The 21,547-nt window shown below is 43.0% G+C and overlaps 1 protein-coding gene across 1 annotated transcript in view; it reads right to left on the reverse strand.

Annotated features, from left to right (window-relative positions):
• LOC143995943 (scinderin-like) overlaps positions 1-21,547 on the reverse strand; it is a 91,150-nt gene that overhangs the window by 60,732 nt on the left and 8,871 nt on the right. Inside the window, exon 4 of the mRNA XM_077490714.1 lies at positions 10,633-10,782. Within this exon, the coding sequence (XP_077346840.1) occupies positions 10,633-10,782 (150 nt within the window). The remainder of the gene's footprint in view (positions 1-10,632; positions 10,783-21,547) is intronic.

The following is a 21,547-nucleotide window of genomic DNA, read 5'->3' on the forward strand; positions in this document are numbered from 1 at the left end:
TTATTCTTTTCATGTGACAACACAGAAGAAATGACACTTTGCTACAATGTAAAGTAGTGAGTGTACAGCTTGTATAACAGTGTCAATTTGCTGTCCCCTCAAAATAATTCAACACACAGCCATTAAAGTCTAAACCTCTGGCAACAAAAGTGAGTACACCCCTAACTGAAAATGTCCAAATTGGGCCCAATTAGCCATTTTCCCTCCACCGTGTCATGTGACTCGTTAGTGTTACAAGGTCTCAGGTGTGAATGAGGAGCAGGTGTGTTAAATTTGGTGTTGTCGCTCTCACTCTTTCATGCTGGTCACTGGAAGGTCAACATGGCACCTCATGGCAAAGAACTCTGAGGATCTGAAAAAAAGAATTGTCACTCTACATAAAGATGGCCTAGGCTATAAGAAGATTGCCAAGACCCTGAAACTGAGCTGTAGCATGGTGGCCAAGACCATATATAGGTTTAACAGGACAGATTCCACTCAGAACAGACCTCGCCATGTTCTAACAAAGAAGTTGAGTGCACATGCTCATCTTACTTAGACCCCCAATTCTATCAAATGATCCCACACATATTTAAAAAATAAGCGAATGGGATTTTCACCAAGAATTCACTGGTGGTGAATCAATACCAGTCATTTAAAATACCTGGGGTGAACGTTTTCTGAATGTTTGATTAATGCTTTATAAATGTGCCCAAAATGTGCAATATGTAAAGCACTTTTGGCACTATATACTATATGAATGCTATGTAATAATATTAATAAGAGTAATAATAATACTTAATAATATTATGTTATGTTATGTTATCATTTAATATAATAATCATATAGGAAATGTTGTAGGAATTTATAAGTATAATATGTCAATAGATCGATGCACATTAATGTTCTACTTGGAGTCTAGTTGTGCAATGACACATGTAAACAATAGATGACCTTAGAACAGCATATTTTATATTCTTTATACTTTTTATTGTAGTTGTGCTCTTTGAACACTAGAGGGCCTCAGTCTGCTTATTCATATTACACCCACCCCCTATATTGGTTACTACATATTGACCTCCTTCACATTGCATTGGATGGAAAATGTAAATTCTTAGATTATGAATACATGAATTTCATTTTATTTATGAGACAAAACAATTACAGCATTCTGTATTGAGAAAGAGAAATGGTGGACAATTTTAGTGGCCAACGTGCCATAGTAATATTTTCATCATATCAGAGAGAATAAATAAGAGATAACAGAAAGATCTTATATATTCAAACAATGTTTCTTGCCCATATATCAATAGCTTCAATTGTGAGTAAAACAGAGATAATAAAAATACCAAGAAACACTTTACATAATTTATTTTCCATATTTTAGTTATTGTATTAAATGTAGAAATGTTTACAGTGGCCACTAGAGGGAGCTCTAAGCCTCAGTTTATGAGTCTATGGATCTCTTTGCCATGGTGGCTGAAGGGAACTGTAGTCTTACCATTTGCAGATCCCTGTGAATGGGTTACACCACTGTGAGGGCAGACCCATACACTCTGCGCCAAATTCAATACAAAGCAGAAACACCCTGTGATTCAGGTATTTGATGGTGGGGGGGGGGATAGGGGAATGCAACCATGTCTCATGTTAAACCATAAACGCCACCATAATGATTAGCTTATTGAGTTAGAGTGCATGCAAAGTTATCCAAAGATGGCACTGGGACCCCAGGACACAGCTCAGAACACATCACCATGACCCACCCACCGTCCTGCCTCAGGCCCATGCATTAACTGGTTGATCCCTCGCAGACCCCATCCACCTACCAGAGTGGCCCACACAAACACCAAGTGTAGACAGCTTCCAGCTTTTCCATGTAGCTGCTGATTCTTCTACCTTCCCCACCTACCCTGTTTTGCTGGAAGCCAGAGCAGCCTGTGTAAATTTCTCTTCTCATGCGGGCTGTGCTGTGGCTCTGTGTGAGACTTTTCCTTTGCTTACTCCTCCCTTCCTGGCAGCAGAGCATAGTACCAATCAGGGAGCAGGAGAGCTAGCCAAGCAAGACTCATAGACTGTAGCACACAGAGCTTGGGATCATGTGAGATGTATTCCAAAACTGCATCTCTATAATGCAGGAATTGACTTTCTGAACTACAAATCCAGGTAGTCCCTGACCCTGAGACTCAGGAGGAGCTGGAGGAGGATTTACAGTACACTGCCTGGGAAAGTTCTAGGCCAGTGATGGCAAACCTTGGCCCCCCAGATGTTCTGGAACTGCATTTGCCATGCTGCTCAACTACACTGCAGAGTGCATGAGCATCATGGGAAATGTAGTTCCAAAACATCTGGGGTGCCAAGGTTCGCCATCACTGCTCTAGACTTTGACTGTCTAAGCAAGGAAGAGAGAGGACCTCTGCATACCAGGACCCCGGGGAGTCTGGCCCGGAGTTAACTGGGTTCTGTGACTGGGGGGTGAGAACACTGGTGGCTTCACCACATTGGATGCGCCAGCAACACCCGTGCCGCTGCTAAAGAAAAGTTTAAGCATCCTTCCACCACCCGCAACTACCGCTGTTCACTGGAGGCTTCGGGAGAGACTGAGGGGGCCCTTCCATTTTGGACACCTACAGCTGCACCCTGATGACTGGTGAGAGGGTTTTTAGCCCTTTTGGCTATGAACAGGACACCAAGTACTTCCAGCTCTTAATGCATTTATGCCACACCTACACCGCACCCCTACCAACTCCATACCAGCGCTATACTGAACTACCGCTATATCTGATGCACCTTTACCCAGTACTTGTGCCACATTTACATTACATCAGTAAAAAAGGCTATACCACCCTGATAGGAAACCTTAACTGCATGCAGGTTCTTTAGGACTGTCGCTAAGTGCACCAACACTTCTTAGAAGGCCCCAACATATAGCCGGCAGAAGAAACAACTCAAGAACTGACCCTGTCACGTAACCTGCGTGCAATCTCCTGCTCTCTCCCTATAACCTTTCTTGACCTCTCAACTACTGACAGTGCTTACCAGACGGTTTTAGACCTAGCATAGCCACCGTTAGTGCACTCCGGCAGTATAGCTACAGCGGTTTATAGTTCTTGTATATTACTGCTCACTGCTGCACATCAGGTGGTGTTGGTGGTGTAGTGTTGTTACTGTTTATGCTGTTCTGGACTGCAAGCATCACCTTTAAACTAAGTGAATAAATATCATTATTATTTATTTCAACTTTTGTCTCTACTTGCCTTTACCAACTTTATTTTGTGACAAAATATCAAGTTTGTTTTTACCAGTTGGTCAGCGTTCTTTAAATCTAGCATTATAGTTGGGTACTGGTGTGTCAGAGTTCCTCTATGAAATGATGTGTTTGAGAACTAGTATGTCAGAGGGGCTGAGGTCGGCCCAGTGACTAGTTGGTCCCTTCCAAACCCAACCCACTTACCAGAGTGCCCCTCCCAACCCCCCACCTCTAATTAAGCAAGGGCCGCCCACTTACAGCCCTCAATCACCATAATGAATGCCATTTTAGGTTAGTGTGCATGCAAAGTAACTTAAGTTTGACACTGGGACCCCAGAACACACCACCACCAGCACTGAGGTCCAAGATCAAGGACACTTGGTGTCTATGTATATGCTGTAGTTAACAATATTTTTGCATTGTGTGTATAAAATCTCCTTATTGCACTTTGGACCAGCTATTTAGATAAGAGATTAATAGTTTATGAATTCATGAAATTACTCTGAGCAGTGATTGCATGTTTCAAATAATTTCATACATTATTTGTTTCCAGGGGAACATAAAATAGATGATACATTGTAGTAAGTTGTCGCTGACCCTTGAGACCATAAAGTCTCTGCTCAGTAAAATCACACAGCTGCAGGTATGAAAATTGTATGTACAAAAAAAAAAAAAAAAAAAATGCACACATATTATATCTTGTCATGTGACAACACTGAAGAAGTGACACTTTGCTACAAGTGTAAAATAACTCAACATACAGCCATTAATGTCTAAACCGCTGGCAACAAAAGTGAAAATGTCCAAATTGGAACCAATTAGCGATTTCCCCTCCCCGGGGTCATGTGACTCGTTAGTGTTACAAGGTCTCACGTGTGAAAGGGGAGGAGGTGTGTTAAATTTGGTGTTCAACACGGCACCTCATGGCAAAGAACTCTGAGGATCTGAAAAAAAATAATTGTCACTCTACATAAAGATGGCCTAGGCTATAAGAAGATTGCCAAGACCCTGAAACTGAGCTGCAGCACGGGGGCCAAGACCATACAGAGGTTTAACAGGACAGGTTCCACTCAGAACAGACCTCGCCATGGTCGACCAAAGAAGTTGAGCGTGATATCCAGAGGTTGTCTTTGGGAAATAGACGTATGAGTGCTGCCAGCATTGCTGCAGAGGTTGAAGGGGTGGGGGGTCAGCCTATCAGTGCTCAGACCATACGCCGCACACTGCACCAAATGAATCTGCATGGCTGTCGTCCCAGAAGGAAGCCTCTTCTAAAGATGATGCACAAGAAAGCACGCAAACCGTTTGCTGAAGACAAGCAGACTAAGGACATGGATTACTGGAACCATGTCCTGTGGTTGGATGAGACAAAGGTAAAATTATTTGGTTCAGATGGTGTCAAGCATGTGTGGTGGCAACCAGGTGAGGAGTACAAAGACAAGTGTGTCTTGCCTACAGTTAAGCATGGTGGTGGGAGTGTCATGGTCGTGGCTGCATTTGTTTTATTTTTACAGGCTTTTTTTTTCCCTTTAGTTTTACCTGGTTTTACCTAGTGCTCTTGCCTGAGACAATTACACACTATAGAGGGATATGCTTTGTTCATATTTCATGTTTGAGGGGTACAACCACTTTAAGAAAAATATTGTGAAAGATGGGTGAATAATTGTCATATTTGTCCAACAAGTTTTATATAAACAGACTGCAGACTGTGGAGTTAAACCTCAATTTAAAAAAAATGAGTGTCCAAAGGACAGAAAGATACATAGTTATATAGAGGTCTCATTTATGTATCTATGAAACATCGCTGCAACATTTTATCTATCTGTCCTTTGAAGCTCTTTTTGCACTTATGACCTCTGACATGATTTGGCGGGATATGCACACCAATCACGTGGCTGGTAATTTTATTTTAGTACCACCATTGCGCTCATAAAAGTCTTCAATCTGTACTTTCTGGATACACCAAGGGAAATAAAAGAAATTATATGCATGTTTCTGAAGTCTCCCTCAGATCAATAAATTAGATCTATAACCTGATATGTGTTAGAATTAAAGTGATTTAAACCTCAGACATGAAGCATATCCCTCTATAGTGTGTACTTGTCTCATTCCAGAGCACTAAGTGTTGTTTCTGTCTGCTCCCTGGTTCCTATATTCTCTGCATGAGTCACTTCTGACAGGGGAGCGAACGCCAGAGCTCCAGCAAACAGCCTATGATTGAAAGCCTCAGCTCTGTCCCTGTGTCCAGGGGAAGGGGGTTCCTTTACTCCAATCAACTCTCAGTGGTCCCCTCATTGAGCTGTGCAGTGTGTCATTTCAGCTTTCCACCCCCTGTTGTCTGACAGCTCAGATAAGAGACAAGGAGAAGGAGGCTGAGGAGAAGGAGAAGGAGGAGAAGGAGGAGAAGAAGAAGAGAAGGAGGAGGAGAAGGAGAAGGGAAATGAGAAGGAGAAGGAGAAGGAGAAGGAGAAGAAGGTGAAGGAGGAGAAGGAGAAGATGAAGAAGGATGAGAATGTGAAGGAGAAGGAGGAGAATGAGAAGGAGTAGAAGGAGGAGAAGGAGGAGAAGGTGAAGATACAGGAGAAGGAAGAGAAGGTTAAGATGAAAGAGAAGGAGGAGGAGGAGGAGGAGGAGGAGGAGGAGGAGGAGAAGGAGGAGAATGAGGAGAAGGAGAAGAATAAAAAGGAGGAAGAGAAGGAGAAGGAAAATGAGGAGACGGAGGGGAAGGAGAAGGAAGAGGAGGAAGAGAAGAAGGAAAAAGGAAGGGAAGGAGGAGGAGAAGGAAGAGAAGGAGAAGGAATGTGAGGAGAAGGAGGGGGAGGAGGATGAGAAGGAATAGAAGGAGAAGGAAAATGAGGAGAAGGAGGAGAAGGGGAAGGAGGAGAAGGAAGAGAATGAGAAGGAATGTGAGGGGGAGGAGGATGAGAATGAAGAGAAGGAGAAGGAAAATGAGGAGAAGGAGGAGAAGGGGAAGGAGGAGAAGGAAGAGAAGGAGAAGGAGAAGGAGGAGAAGAAGGGTTAAGGGAAAATAGGGAAAGGGGGGGGGGGGGGAGAAAGGGATAGGGGAAAAGAATAGAGATCTACAGATAAATAGACACAACTTATGTAGGAGGATCACTTTCATCTCTGTTTCTCACCTGAAGCCAGTCACTTCACTGGGTATATGTAAGGGTTTACAACCACTTTAAACCAGAAGCTTGTAATTCTAATGCCGCGTACACACGATCAGACTATCCGGCGGACTTCGCCGGATTCCGCCCATGTGTGGGCTCCGGTGGACTTTTTTTCCTCAAAAGTCCGGCGGACTTATGCCGCGTACACACGATCAAACAGTCCGGCAAACTCAAGTCCGCCAAACAATCCCCCCGTGTGTAGCCTCCGGCATACTTTTTTGACCTGAAAGTACGGCGGACTTAGAATGCCGTGTTGCACTCCAATCTTCCCGCCGGACTCGCATTTCGGCGGACAATCCGGCCGTGTGTGCGCCAGTCCGCCGTACTTTTGAAATGAGCGGACTTTTCCCGCCCGGAGAAAAGTCCGCTCATTTCGAGCGGGTCTCCAGGTAGGCGGGGCCCGCGAAGGAGACATCGCTGGCCCCGCCGCCTGGTATGGACTTAAAGGGGAACCCCAACGCCGAAAAAAATCAAGGGGGGACAAGGGGCGGTGTCACATGGCTTTATGTCACATGGGTTGGTGTCACATGGCTTTATGTCACATGGGTTGGTGTCACATGGTGACCCCGCCCCCTTACAGTCCGGAGGATGCTGGGACTGTCGCCATGTGACATCAACCCATGTGACCAACCCATGTGACATAAACCCATGTGACACCGCCCCTTGTCCCTATATAAGTGGCAGCGCAGCGCGTCCCTGGCATTGCGGCCGGAGAGATCGTCGAGTCAACATCTCCTGGAGAAGAAGAAGAAGAAGAACGGCAGGCGGCGTCAGCGACAGAAGACCGGGCCACCGCCTGTAAAAGAGCTATAAGAAGGCGCGGTGGCCCGGCAGAAGAACCGAAGAGGGGGACAAGACCCCCAAAGTCGGAAGAAGAGGCCGTGGCGACGAAGAAGAATGCCGGGCTCCTCCGCTAGTAAAAGAGCTACAAGAAGATAGCGGAGGAGTCCGGCGAGAAGACCCCCGAAGACGGAAGACCCCCAGAGCTGTGCAATAAATTATTTTATCTTGTGTGTTGTGTTTTTGTTTTGTACTTTATTTTACAGGTGAATGGGTAGGGGTACATTGTACCCCATACTCATTCACATAGGGTGGGGAGCCGGTATCCGGGGGCCCCCTTATTAAAGGGGGTTCCCGGATTCCGATAAGCCCCCCGCCCGCAGACCCCGACAACCAACGGCCAGGGTTGTCGGGAAGATGCCCTTGTCCTCATCAACATGGGGACAAGGTGCTTTGGGGTGGGGGGGGCCGTGCGGCCCCCCCTTCCCCAAGGCACCCCCCATGTTGAGGGCACGCGGCCTGGTACGGCTCAGGAGGGGGGGGGGGCGCTCGCTCGCCCCCCTTTCCTGGCTGGCTGGGTAGCGTGCTCGGACAAGGGTCTGTTGTGGACTTTGGGGGGGACCCCCACGCAGATTTTTTTTCGGCGTTGGGGTTCCCCTTTAAATCCATACCAGGCAGCGGGGCCAGCGACGTCTCCTTCGCGGGCCCCGCCTACCTGGAGACGCGCTCGAAATGAGCGGACTTTCCTCCGCGTGTGTGGGCGAGTCCGTTCATTTTAAAAGTAGGGCGGATAGTACGGCGGACTTATACGCCGTATTAGTCCGCTGAAAAAGTGGCGTGTGTGGGCAAGTAGCCCGTTCGGAAAGTCAGACGGACGGTCTGGCGGGAAGCCCGCCAGACTAAGTACGTCGGACATACCGCTACGTGTGTACGCGGCTTTAGAAAGTAGTTTTGACTCAAAAATTGTCCGCCAGACTGCGAGTCCGGCGGACAATCCAGCCGTGTGTGTGCTAGTCCGCCGTACATTTGAAATGAACAGACTTTTCCACACAGAGAAAAGTCAGTTCATTTTGAACTTGGCTTCAGGTAGACGGGACTAGCGCAGGAGGTCAATGTCATCGCCTCCATGGGCGAGATTGACACGTCGCTGGTCCCGTCACCTGGTATGGACTTAAAGGGGAAGCCCTACGCCGAAAAAACGGCGTGGGGGTCCCCCCCTAGGTCCATATCAGACCCTTATCGAGCACACTACCCGGCCAGTCAGGAAAGGTGGTGGGGATGAGCGAGTGCTCCTCTGGGACTGTGACATCATAATGGGCAGGGACATCACCCGGTGACCCCGCCCATTGTCCCTATATAAGTCGCCGTGCAACACATCCCTGTCATTACGGCCAGAGGCAGCGACTAGTCAACATCTCTAGGAAGAAGAACAGAAGAACAGGAGGTGGTGACAGAAGACCGGGCCACCACCAGTAAAAGAGCTGGAAGAAGGAGCGGAGGCCCGGCAAGAAGAACCGAAGAGGGGGACAAGACCCCCGAAGTCGGAAGAAGATTCCCGGGTGGCGGCGGCGACGAAGAAGAAAGCCGGGCTCCTCCGCTAGTGAAAGAGCTAGTAAAAGAGCAGAAGATAGCGGAGGAGTCCGGCGAGAAGACCCCCCAAGACGTTAGAAGACCACCGGAGCTGTGCAATAAATCATTTTAAAAACATGTGTTGTGTTTTATTTTTACACTTTTTTTTCACAGGTGAATGGGTAGGGGTACATGGTACCCCAATACTCATTCACATAGGGTGGGGGGCCGGGATCTGGGGGCCCCCTTATTAAAGGGGGCTCCCGGATTCCGATAAGCCCCCCACCCGCAGACCCCGACAACCAATGGCCAGGGTTGTCGGGAAGAGGCCCTTGTCCTCATCAACATGGGGACAAGGTGCTTTGGGGTGGGGGGCCGCAGGGCCCCCCTTCCCCAAAGCACCCCTCCCAGGTTGAGGGCACGCAGCCTGGTATGGCTCAGGAGAATCATATGCAAAGCCTGTGAACACCCCTATCCACTACCTTTGCAGTTTAAGGAGGTGGTGGGGTGGTTCTGACACAACAATGCTTTTATTGCCCTCCAACCACAAGTCTAAATGAGCCCTAAACTGGTTATAGTCAAGCTGTGTAGTGATCTGACTACTTATAGTTTTTGGTTGTGTTTGTATTGTTGTATACAAAACAGAACTAGACCTGCAGTCACAATCCCTTTTCCAGCATGTACAAACTTGTGACTATTTTTATCTGTATTTGGCTTTTCATTACATATTTACGCTCAGAAGGTCACCAGACTATGAAGCAAACTTTTTATTGTCACTTATCTATTGTGAAACTCCATGCAGACGGATGTCTGAGGATTTGCAGGGAAGACTTCTGCAACCTTATCTTAAAGGGAATGTACCAAAAGTAATGAATAAGATGCCATGGCAGACCTCTCCTTACATGAATTCTGGTGTCCTGGCACTGCCCTGTAAAGTTGAACTCCAGGCACAGCAGGGCTCAGACTGGAGCACAGAGAAGCAGTTCATGGAGCACACTGATGAGGGTTTTTTTACTTCAATAAATACTGTGTTTTATTTATTGTTCTATTTTTCACCTTTTATTTCCATCATGGGGGGTTTTTATCCAGTCAGTGGAGATCGGATCCAGACCCCCCCATTCAGCTCTGCAGCAACAGATCACTTGTAAAAGTGATTTATTCCTTTCTGCAGCCATCAGCCATCAGCCATCAGCCAGCAATAGATCTCTATATAGCAATGAGCTACTACTGCAGGAGGAGGCTTGATCCGCAGCTGTGCCAGTGCTTCTGCCACATAGTGCCCATGGGTGCCGATAATTTTAGGTCAGTTTTAAAATATCACTGGGACAAACAACCACTGGGACAAACAACCACTGTCTCTCTGGAATTTAAAAAATGGCACCTGGGACGCACTTTTACCGCTTATTGTAAATTTTTTTAGATAGCACTTCTAAGCCCTTGTACACACGGTCGGAGATTCCGACGGAATGTGTTCGATCGGACCCTTTTGTCGGATAATCCGACTGTGTGTGGTCTTCATCAGACTGTTTCCGTCGGAGTATCCGACGGACCAAGTATTCCAACTTGTCGGTAAAGTTTTCCGACAACATGATCCAATCGGACCTTGTCCGATCATGTGTAGAGAATTCCGATCGGACAAAGTGCCACGCTTACTCAGATCAAATTCCTACACCAAAGCTATTGGCTACTAGCCTGAACGTAGTCCCGTCGTAACGAAATAACGTCATCACGTTAAGTACAATCGGATTTTCCGACAACTTTGTCCGACCGTGTGCATGCAACAGTTTCGCACAAAATCTGTCGGACAAAATCCGAAGGATTTGGTTGTCGGAATGTCCGACCGTGTGTACAAGGGCTAACAGAAGAGCTATCAGCAGCCATTACCTTTATCACAGGGCTCGGCTCACTCCCATCCTCCACAACAATGACTTTAGCTCTGCCTTTCCTTTCGTTGTCACGAATGCCATTGGCGACCTGTGAGGCTTTGAGGCGCTCATACTTGTTGCATTTTTCACCGCACCATTGGTATACTTCCTGCAAAAAAACAAAAACGAGAACCAAAAGACCGTTAGGGCTACAAAGGCTCTCTACTTAAAGATAATACTTTTTCAACACGCTGATCCTGATTTACTAAGGGAGTTGAGCATGTTCACTTTTAAAGTGAATTTTTACTTTGCAAAGCAATTTTTTTGCATATCTGAATAAGGTAAATAAAACATTTTTTTTCATATCTGAATGAGGTAAAAAAAATAGAAAATTTAAGTTGCAAAGAACACCCAATTATATGCAAGGAAAATTAAAAAAAGAGGATTTTTGCATGGACACGATCAATTAATTAGACATGTGCAGAATGAAAAAAATTGTTTCGTTTCAGATCAATTTGTTAATTTACTAATTTTGTTTAGTTGCATTCATAACAAAATTAGGTTTGTTTGTTTATTCATTTTCGGGCAGATTAAAATTTTTCCAATGGATTCAAAGTATTTAAATCAAATCTATGCAAATTCATTGTGAAGAAAAGCTGGTTCTATTCTATTTGAAATCCGAATTTCAGAAGATGGTTATATACTTTCTATTTTATTTTTTCTATTCTAATCTATTCTATTCTTTTCTATTCTATTCTTTTATTTTCTATTTTATTCTTTTTATTTTTTTATTTTCTGTTCCATTCTATTCTATTCTGTTATGTTTTAATCTATTCTAGTCTATTCTGCTTTTTATTTAGAATTCTTTTCAAAATTTGGAAGACAGTTTTTTTTTTATTCTATTCTATTCTATTAAAATATATTCAATTTTTTTCTATTCTATTCTTTTCTACTCTATTCCATTATTTTATATTCTATTATTTTATTTTTTATTCTATTCTGTTTTATTATATTCCATTTTGTTTTTTAATTTGAATTTTAAAAGACAGCTATATTGTAACGCTAATACACATATTGAAGGAAATCATCAATAGTCAGAAATATATATATATCTCGAATTTTGTTTTATTTTGAAATTCTAATCGAATTTGATTCAAATTTTTGCAATGGATTCAAGTCAAGTTCAAGTCAAATCTATGCAAATTAGTTGTGAAGAATAGCTGGTTCTATTCTATTTGAAATACGAATTTCAGAAGATGGTTATATACTTTCTATTTTATTTTATTCTATTTTATTTTTTTCTATTCTAATCTATGCTATTCTTTTCTATTCTTTTACTTTCTATTTTATTCTTTTTATTTTATTTCTTAATTTTTTTGTTCCATTCGATTCGATTCGGTTCTGTTTTACGCTATTCTAATCTATTCTGTTTTAATTTTTAAAATTCTTTTCAAAATTTGGAAGGCAATTACATTCTTTTTATTCGATTCTAATCTATTAAAATATATATTTTTTTCTATTCTATTCTTTTCTACTATATTCCATTATTTATATTCTATTCTTTTATTTTTATTCTATTCTGTTTTATTCTATTTAATTTTTTTTCGAAATCTAAATTTTAAAAGACAGTTATATTCTAACACTAATTAATACACATAGGGGGTTATTTACGAAAGGCAAATCTACTTTACACTACAAGTGCAAACTGCAAGTGCAAAGTGCACTTGAAATTGCACTTGGAAGTGCATTCGCTCTAAATCTAAGGGGTAGATCTGAAATGAGGGGAAGCTCTGCTGATTTTATCATACAATCATGTGCAAACTAAAATGCTGTTTTTTATTTTCCTTGCATGTCCCCCTCGGATCTACAGCGACTGCACTTCAAAGTGGAGGGTGGCACAGTGGTGTAGTGGGTAGCACTTTCGCCTAGCAGTAAGAAGGGTCGCTGGTTTAAATCCCAACCACAACACTACCTGCCTGGAGTTTTCATGTTCTCCCTGTGCCTGCGTGGGTTTCCTCCGGGTACTCTGGTTTCCTCCCACACTCCAAAGACATGCTGGTAGGTTAATTGGATCCTGTCTAAATTGTCCCTAGTATGTATGAATGAGAGTTAGGGACCTTAGATTGTAAGCTCCATGAGGGTAGGGACTGATGTGAATGTACAATGTATATGTAAAAGCGCTGCCAAAATTGATGGTGCTATATAAGTACCTGAAATAAATAAATAAGTGCAATTTCAAGTACACTTTGCACTTAGTGCAAAGTGGATTTGCCTTTCGTAAATAACCCCCATAGTCTCTGAAGGAAATCATCAATAGTCAGCAATATGTTTATATCTCGAATTTGATTTCATTCTCAAACTCTAATCGGATTTGATTCAAATTTCGGACACAATTTTGTTTCATTATTTTGCATTCGTTAAAATTCATTGCTATTGTATTTCGGAAATTGAGCTATCTCTAAGTCTCAGAATTACAAAAATTTCATCCGAATTTTGATTCAAAACGAAACGAACTGCACAAGCCTGACTGAAGTCAGCACAACTTCACCTCATTAACCAAGCTAAGTGTAATTTCTCTTTGCACTTAGCTTAGAGCAGGCTTTCTCAACCTTTTCAACACAGAGGAACCCTGAAAATAATTCTCCGGTCTCTGAGGGGAACCCCTGATAAAAATTCAAAATCTACAACTCATGATACATTAGTGTGATGGTCAGTGGGAAGAATGGTCCTTACACTTGTGGTCATTGGACAGAATTACCCCCTTACAGAGAGCTAAAAAGATTAATGGTGTCCTTGAGAACTTACCTGAGAGGCAGAAACTGCTCAAGGAACCCCTAGCAACCTCTGGAGGAACCCAAGGGTTCCACTGAACCCTGGTTGGGTAATCCTGGCTTAGAGAATGAGTTTATACTGAGCAGGAGTCAATTATCCAATTATTTGCAAGCATTGTTCTTTTTTTTTTTTTTCCTTGCAAGTAAATGGGTATTCTTTCAAGGGAATTTTAAAGGGGATTTTCACTTTGTTTCACTAAGGCAAGTGAAAATTCTTCAAAAGTGAATATAGTAAATCAACCCAAGAATCTTTTGTAATTGATCCAGGGAGACAGGGCATATGGCTTTCACTGCCCAGTGACTCAGGAAACAATAGAGGAACAATGTTCCTCCTGACTCCCTCTGCGTTGCCCCTGTGGTTGAGTCTCAGGGATCTCTCACTCCAGTCTATACTCACTAATGACTTTGGATAATTGGATGACTCCTTCCAATATCTTCCAGACATCTCTCCTGTGGTACCAGATCCCCAAGGTGACAGTCCCTCAGTCAGCTCCAGTGAAAATCAGTAGAATAAGCCCCCCCAACTAAGCTAGCAGGGACCTCAATGAGCAGCAGACACATGGCAGGCCTGCCCAGAAAGGCAGCAGCCCTTTCAGGCTGGGATCTCCTCCTTTAGAACAAGAACCAGTTTTTTTATGCTCCCTCCCAGCCACCATCTGGGCATCTCTCCCCATGGATTGGCCAGGGCTGCATAAATATTCAACTGCTGATTTGGCTCTCACAGTCCACTATCTTCCTTTACATACAGAAATCGGGAAGCAGTTAACCCTGAAACACAGAACAGTCCAAAATAATCAAATGTGGCTCAGTTGATTACAGCTAACCAGTAACTAAATTTATCAAACCTAGCACCTATCTAGGAGGGTGCTACATTTGCATTCAGTCTTCTGCTGTATACAATACAAAATGTAGAGAGCAATATGAATGCTAGACATGTGTGTGACGTAAAAATGTGCTTCATTTAGTTTCTTTTGATTCATTAATCTAAATATTTCGTTTAGTTCAATTCGGTTGATTCGTTCAATTCGTATTCGCAAATTTTCTAATTTTCTTCAGATTTACTGACTTTTTCGATTTTGAAATGTTCAAATCAATAAATGTTCAAAAAGGAAAATGATTCGAATGCAGCAAAGTGAAAAAACAAAAGGAAAATCTTCATCATATGATTACAATGGCTCTTTAAATCACCTTTGGCTTAACAAAAACAGCATTTTTTAGAAATGGTACTCTAACACACACAGTTTTTGATTTTAGCATTATGTGCAGTTAGAATTAGACTGGAGTTCAATGTAAAATTCGGAAGAATTTTGTTACGTTATTCAGGGCATTCAGTAAAATTTGTTTATATTCTAATTCGGGTATTCGGATATATCCGAATAATGAAAAATTTGTCTGAATATTAATTTGGAACGAAATGAACCGCACTAGTCTAATGAACTGGGACTAAGAACAAAGAAGACATTTGCTTCACATACTTGTTTAAGGTTAACTTAAAGATACTAAATATATATTAGCAGGCATAACCCTTCCATGGCCTTCAAATGAAGATATGCAGGAATAAGGAAATTGTAAAAGTTTTCTTGGGTAAAAGCTTGCAATTATGCAAATCAATCAACATATCTCTGATGCACGTAGTAAGAATCTAGAGTGATCCTATGCAAATAACTTTGTCCTCAATAAAGGAAAGTAAAGCATGAAAATTCCTCCATGTGCACATTAATCATCAACAGTAGAGGTAAGTTTATTACTCTCATGCTTAGTGAAATGATATATTAGTGACAGACCGACCTTGTGACAGGACAGAGTAGAATGTGTAAGCTGAGTCAATACCACTCCTGGTCACCTCACATCAAGAACAGGAACATTTTACGTCTTACCACCAAACCAGATAATGGAGAGATACTTTCATATTCCTTGAATTGTAAAAGAGCCTTCTAATTCCTCTTGGCATCCTCACACCATCTTAGCCTTACATTTCTCTCTCTAGGTAAATTTAGTCAAACATGTCCACAGTTGGCCAGCAGAATGAGCCAACACAAAGAAAATGTTTTCACAATTTGTATGTGTAGCATGGCTCCCTTGGGGACGGCTGAGAATTACCTGCTCATCTGCACGGCCATGACCAGGTGAACCTTCCAACCCACCTGAAACTCTGGATTCAGACATCCTGTTAATAATATAGAGCAGGAGTCTCCAAACTTTTCAAACAAAGGGTCAGTCTACTGTCCTTCAGGCTTTAGGAGGGCCGGATTGTGGCCAGCGGGGGTAAAAAATGTCCCAAGCCCAACATCAGTGAGAACAAATATGGCCTCAGGGTTGGTGGTCAGTAGGAGGAGTAGTGCCCCATTATTGGTATTAGTAGGAGGAATAGTATCCCATCATTGGTATCAGTGGAAGACATAGTGCCCCAATGCTGGTGCCAGTGGCAGGAATAGTGCCCCAAGGGCATGTTTTACTTGAACCAAATAGGAAAAGGGTTATTTTACAAAGAGAGGAGTAAATCCGCTGAGCCGCGATAACAGCATCAACTCAGCAAACAGACTCCTCCCAAGGACACAACAATGCTTAAACAATGAATAATGCTATGTACACAAGGATGCACTATATTCAGATCCAAAGTCACCTTCTAGTGGATGTTCCAGTTAACTGCACAAGTGGCCACACCGTAATCTAGACAGCTTATTCTATTTTAATGATAGAGCTAATCTCATGCTGGTGTTCCTATGAGTACTGGCGGTAAAGTTCCAACGTGGCAGGCCTGTTGTTCTTCGCTAGCTAGTTGGAGCTCCAGTTGTAATCCATTTGGTTGCAGATGAAGGCAATGGATTCCAAGTGCTGAAGGCTTAAAGCATCTGAGTACAGTGTTCCAGCATTGCAGTAAAGTGTTCTTTGGTAGAGATGTGTGTGCACTGTGTTCTGTAATGGTGGTAGTGAATAGATAAAGATTGAGCAGCTTGTTCTCTCACCAACAACCCAAATCAATATGCCGTCTTCTAGACAGGAACACGAATGGCAATGCTCCGGCAACGGATGCTCCGTCTTGGCCTTCTGTAGTGACTTGCTCCACACATCCCCACCGATGGGTAGACTCTGTATATTATGCTAGTGACAGGATGTCCAACAGCAAGTTGCAGGATTAGGCCCCTCAGGCCTCACCTCTCTCTCTCTCTGTCACACAGAGAGGTCCGTCTTGTGTCAGGCCCAGGAGGAAGAAACCGTGCATGGACTTCTAAGCTCCTTTTATCATCCCTCCCAGCAACCTTCAGGCCATTGCAAGGATCCCTGTGATTTGTAGTCTTATGCCTTGTACACACGGTCGGACATTCCGACCACAAAATCTGTCAAATTTTTTTCCGACGGATTTTGTCCGAAACTGGTGTTGTATACACATGGTCGGACAAAGTTGTCGGAAAATCCAATTGTTCGGAACGAGGTGACGTTTGTAGCGTATGACGGGACTACGTAGAGGCTAGTAGCCAAATAGCTTTGGTCTCGTAATTTAATATGACCATGCGTGGCACTCGTCAGTCGGAATTCTCTACAAACTATCGGAAAAAGTCAGATCGGATTTTTTTTGTCGGAAAATTTTAGATCCTGCTCTCAAATTTTCTGATGGAAAAAGTCTGGTAGAGCCCACACACTATCGGATTTTCTGACAATATAATCTGATCTGACCTTTTCCATCTGAATTTTCGACCATATGTACAGGGCATTAGAGTACATGGATGCACAGCAGCATATTCAAAAAGGAAACGCCCCATAACGCTCTCCACCGGCACACAGATTTGAGGTCAGTGTTTGTACGAATAATCATGGGGACAAATAATGTTTAGAACACTGGAAGGTAGGAAGCTTTCTGATAACAGTCCATATCGCTACATATGTTTTGTTTAGGGAAATATGTGAAGTTTTCCTATTTATCCTGGTCATGCTATAGTTAGTATTCGTTGGCCACATTCAGCTGGACCTGTTATGTAATGTTGAAGATGTTTCATGACTTATCCAAGTGGCTTCTTCGATTAGATTTGGATGTCCAGAACAATCCCCGGCCATTTATAGCCATATGAGTTTGTAGGCAGATACAGTCACTTTTTTCCACTGCAGGTGGCACTCAACCGCAGTGGCATTGCAGAGGGAGAGAAAGTCAAGAGGAACATATTCCTCTAGGGCTTCCTGGGTCACTGGGGAAGTAATCCAGTTGGATGCTGCTCCCATGTGACTCTGGTCGCTATCTTGGGTCAGGCAGAGTCTATTTAAGACCTTGGCTCCTGGGCTTGGCACGCCTTTCTGTGAGTGGACAGGCACAGGTTACCTGTCTGTCAGGGAAAGGACGAGGAGGATCAGGATAGGGGAATGCTTTACTTCCTAGGAATCCTGCCCCGTTGGGCTCAGAATCGCCAAGCCACATTCCGCCCTCAGGTACAGATGCAGTCGGTGCATCATAACCTGCTCCACTCTTTGGCACAGAGCTGAGTGTTTCCAGCCAGAGCCTTCCCATCAGGCTGTTGTATCTTTGAGCTGATCGTTCAATACAGGTTTGCTAATTGTAACCAGACTTAGTTGGCTCTCTGCTGCCGCACCACACTGCAACGACCCGCAAGTTACTCAGTCACCTTGATCCAATTTCCATGGAATATGTCAAGGCAGATACTGGTTAGCGAAGAGCATAATGGGAAGTGTGAAAGTTTGTAAAACCATCCTGTTCTTTTGAAATTGTATTCTTATCAATTTTTACAGGTTTTAACAAAGAAATACGTATACAATGTAATTTCGAGATTGAAGAGTATAGTAGACCAATATAAAAGTAAAATATAGAGGCACCAGGTAAGTGTCAGCTAAAAAAAAAACACGAAGGGTCAATAAAATTCTAAGTATGGACCATAAGGTCTTCCAGCTAACAAAACCCAATAAACCATCTTGCTCTAAATACATAATCCAATTTCTTGGTATCGGGAAATCTGGGACATAATCCAAAACAAAGATGAATAAAACCTGTCCTAAGGTCCTGGTACCATGGTGACAGGGTAATTTCACAAACGTTTAACCCATTCCATCTTGGGCAGTCAACATCAGCCTTGAAACATTCCATGGTGATTGGATTAAGGTGACTGTCTCAAAGCACAATATTCCAAATGCACACATTTCTGAAGGTGGCTGTAAACGTAAGTGGGTGTAACCAGCACACTGTGTGGCTATAAATGCTGGGGTATGTTCCTGACACTTATTAGATCTGGGGAAGCAAATTGGTTAGAGTGGTTATTAACCTTAAACTATTAGATAAGCACCTGAGCAACCACAACATACAAGGATATACAATGTAATACTGACATATAATCACACTCATAGGTTGGACTTGATGGACTTGTGTCTTTTTTTTGTTTTTTGTAATTTAATCTTTTATTATCAATTTTATAAATGTACATACAAAAATCATAATATCAAATTTTAATATTAATAATTTATAAGTCATATGTCATTTAAAACCCCACTATCCCTCCCTTCTACCCCTTTTGATCTGTTGTCTTCATTTCCTTCTACCTTAGCCTATTTCTGTTCATTGCCTGGAAGTATTTTTCTGTCATTTTAAACATTCTCCATTTTCCCCAGATTGTCCTATAGTTTTCATTCCGTCCCTGCTCTGTGCTGCACAGATATACCATATTGTTCATATAATCTACTCTCTGTAACCACTTCTTGGCTTCAGAAATTTTTTAGGATTTTTATTAGGGAGGAACAAGAATTATTGCCAATGGGAAAGCTTTGTAATTCAAAAAAGCCAGTAAAAAATGGTATATCTCAAATATATGAAATATTAACAGAAATATAGGGGCAAGGGGCACTACCATTCGTTGAAAAATGGGAACAAGATATGGGTCAAAAATTAGACGAAAAGCAAATGATAAGTGCAGTATATAACTATGCATCTGATATAACCTCGATAGAGGTAAATTATAAGTGCATGGTACAGTGGCATTTGACACCAGAAAAAATACATAAAATCCAGCCATACACATCCCCACAATGTTGGAGAGAATGTAATCAACAAGGAACAATATTGCACATATGGTGGGAATGCCCAGAGATAAAGGATTACTGGCGGAGTATATTAGAACACATAATGTTCTAAGAGATAATAAGAGATAATAACTGGAGAGAGGATTCCCCAACATCCCTGGAACTGTTTGTTTCATGGAACAACTAAAACTCAACGCAGCAAAAGATTTGACTCCTAAAAAATGCCTGTGTGCTTGTGTCTTTTTTCAACCTCAGCTACTGTGACAGACCTATCCGGGACAAAGGCTTTTGGAGGGGACTGAATGCGGTTATGGACCCTGGCATTTGGGGGAACGGTGCTCTTTGCGAGCTGTATGCCTGGGGACCTCTGAGGTGGTGTTACTTGGATTCAGGTCCATGTCCCCCCCAAGACACACAGACTCTGGATATGTATTTGCCATATTAGCAATAGTGACTGAATCATACTGTTGGGACACATAGTGTTAGATGCTAATATCATCAACTCCAGCCACCTGTCTGTTGTGAAAATGAGTCTAGTCTGGCTTGTAAGAGTATTCCACACATTGTTGTTGTGCTAATTAACCCTGTGTTGATGTTTATGGTAATGTATATTGAATAGTCAGCCAGTGAGCTAGGAGACATAAAGTCTTACCCTGAAAAGTCTGGGTCAATGATTAGATAATTAGCTCATGCTAATTAGGTTAGGTTTTAGCCATCCTGCTGTATATATTTGTGTGAGATCTCAAATAAAAGATTATTCCTGATGTAGACTGGTGTTGTCTAGCTCTTGGGGGTTCCTATAGCTAGATCCATTAGACTTAGGAAGCGGTATACCGACGGACACTCAAGCGGAGTGTGGGAGATAGGATCCGTCACAGCTACTATGTAAAAAAGTCCAGCTGAATATGACTACTAGCTTGGGCTCAGACTCGCCAAGCCGCATTCCGCCCTCTGGTACAGATGCAGTCGGTGCATCATAAACTGCTCCACTCTTTGGCACAGAGCTGAGTGTTGTATCTTTGAGCTGATCCTTCAATACAAGTTTGCTAATTGTAACCAGACTTAGTGTGCTCTCTGCTGCCGCACCACACTGCAACGACCCGCAAGTTACTCAGTCACCTTGATCAAATTTCCATGGAATATGTCAAGGCAGATACTGGTTAGCAAAGAGGATAATGGGAAGTGTGAAAGTTTGTAAAACCATCCTGTTCTTTTGAAATTGTATTCTTATAAATTTTTACAGGTTTTAACTAGGGATGAACTTCGTGTTCGAGTCGAACATACGTTCGACTCGAACATCGGCTGTTCGCACGTTCGGCGAATACCGAACGTTATGGGCCATTCACGCCAAATTCGTGTGGCGCTCACGGCCCACAATGCACTGCGCCGTCGCAGTGCATTGCTGGCTCATGATTGGCCAAGCATGCACTGTGACCCCACATGCTTGGCCAATCACAGCGCCAGCAGCGAGGAGAGCCATGATCCTGCCTGTGGCCAATCATAGCTCAAGCTGTGTAGTACACGCCCCACACTATATAAGGCCGCCAGCGCGGCGGCCTTGTGTAGTGTGTTGGCGTCTGTAGGAGTTAGTGGGTGTTCTCTTGTACCTTCAATGCAGTATACACCATTCGTTATCGGCCGATTTAGCGTTCTTGCTCTTCTGTAATTGAGCTTTTAGCAATCTGCAGGAGTTTGTGGGTGTTGTCTGCGTGCCCTGACCGCAGTATACACCATTATATCCACCTATATAGCTAGCTATATTGCTCTTCTGTAATAGAGCTTTCAGTCAGTTGTAGGAGATTGTGCGTGTTGTCTGCGTGCCCTGACCGCACTATACACCATTATATCCACCTATATAGCTAGCTATATTGCTCTTCTGTAATAGAGCTTTCAGTCAGTTGTAGGAGATTGTGCGTGTTATCTGCGTGCCCTGACCGCACTATACACCATTATATCTACGATTTTTGATGCAATGCTTTGCAGCCGGGCTCATTCCTGCACTACAACTAGAGTATATGGGAGAGGTTGCAGTGTCGTGGCACCAGCACCAGTGCCTAAGGCCCAATTTTTCAGCCCCTGTTTAACAGG

This window comes from Lithobates pipiens, unplaced genomic scaffold (genome assembly GCF_037356315.1).
Source record: "Lithobates pipiens isolate NorthernLeopardFrog02 unplaced genomic scaffold, aLitPip1_a1.2 Scaffold_19, whole genome shotgun sequence".
In the NCBI taxonomy this organism is placed as follows: domain Eukaryota; kingdom Metazoa; phylum Chordata; class Amphibia; order Anura; family Ranidae; genus Lithobates; species Lithobates pipiens.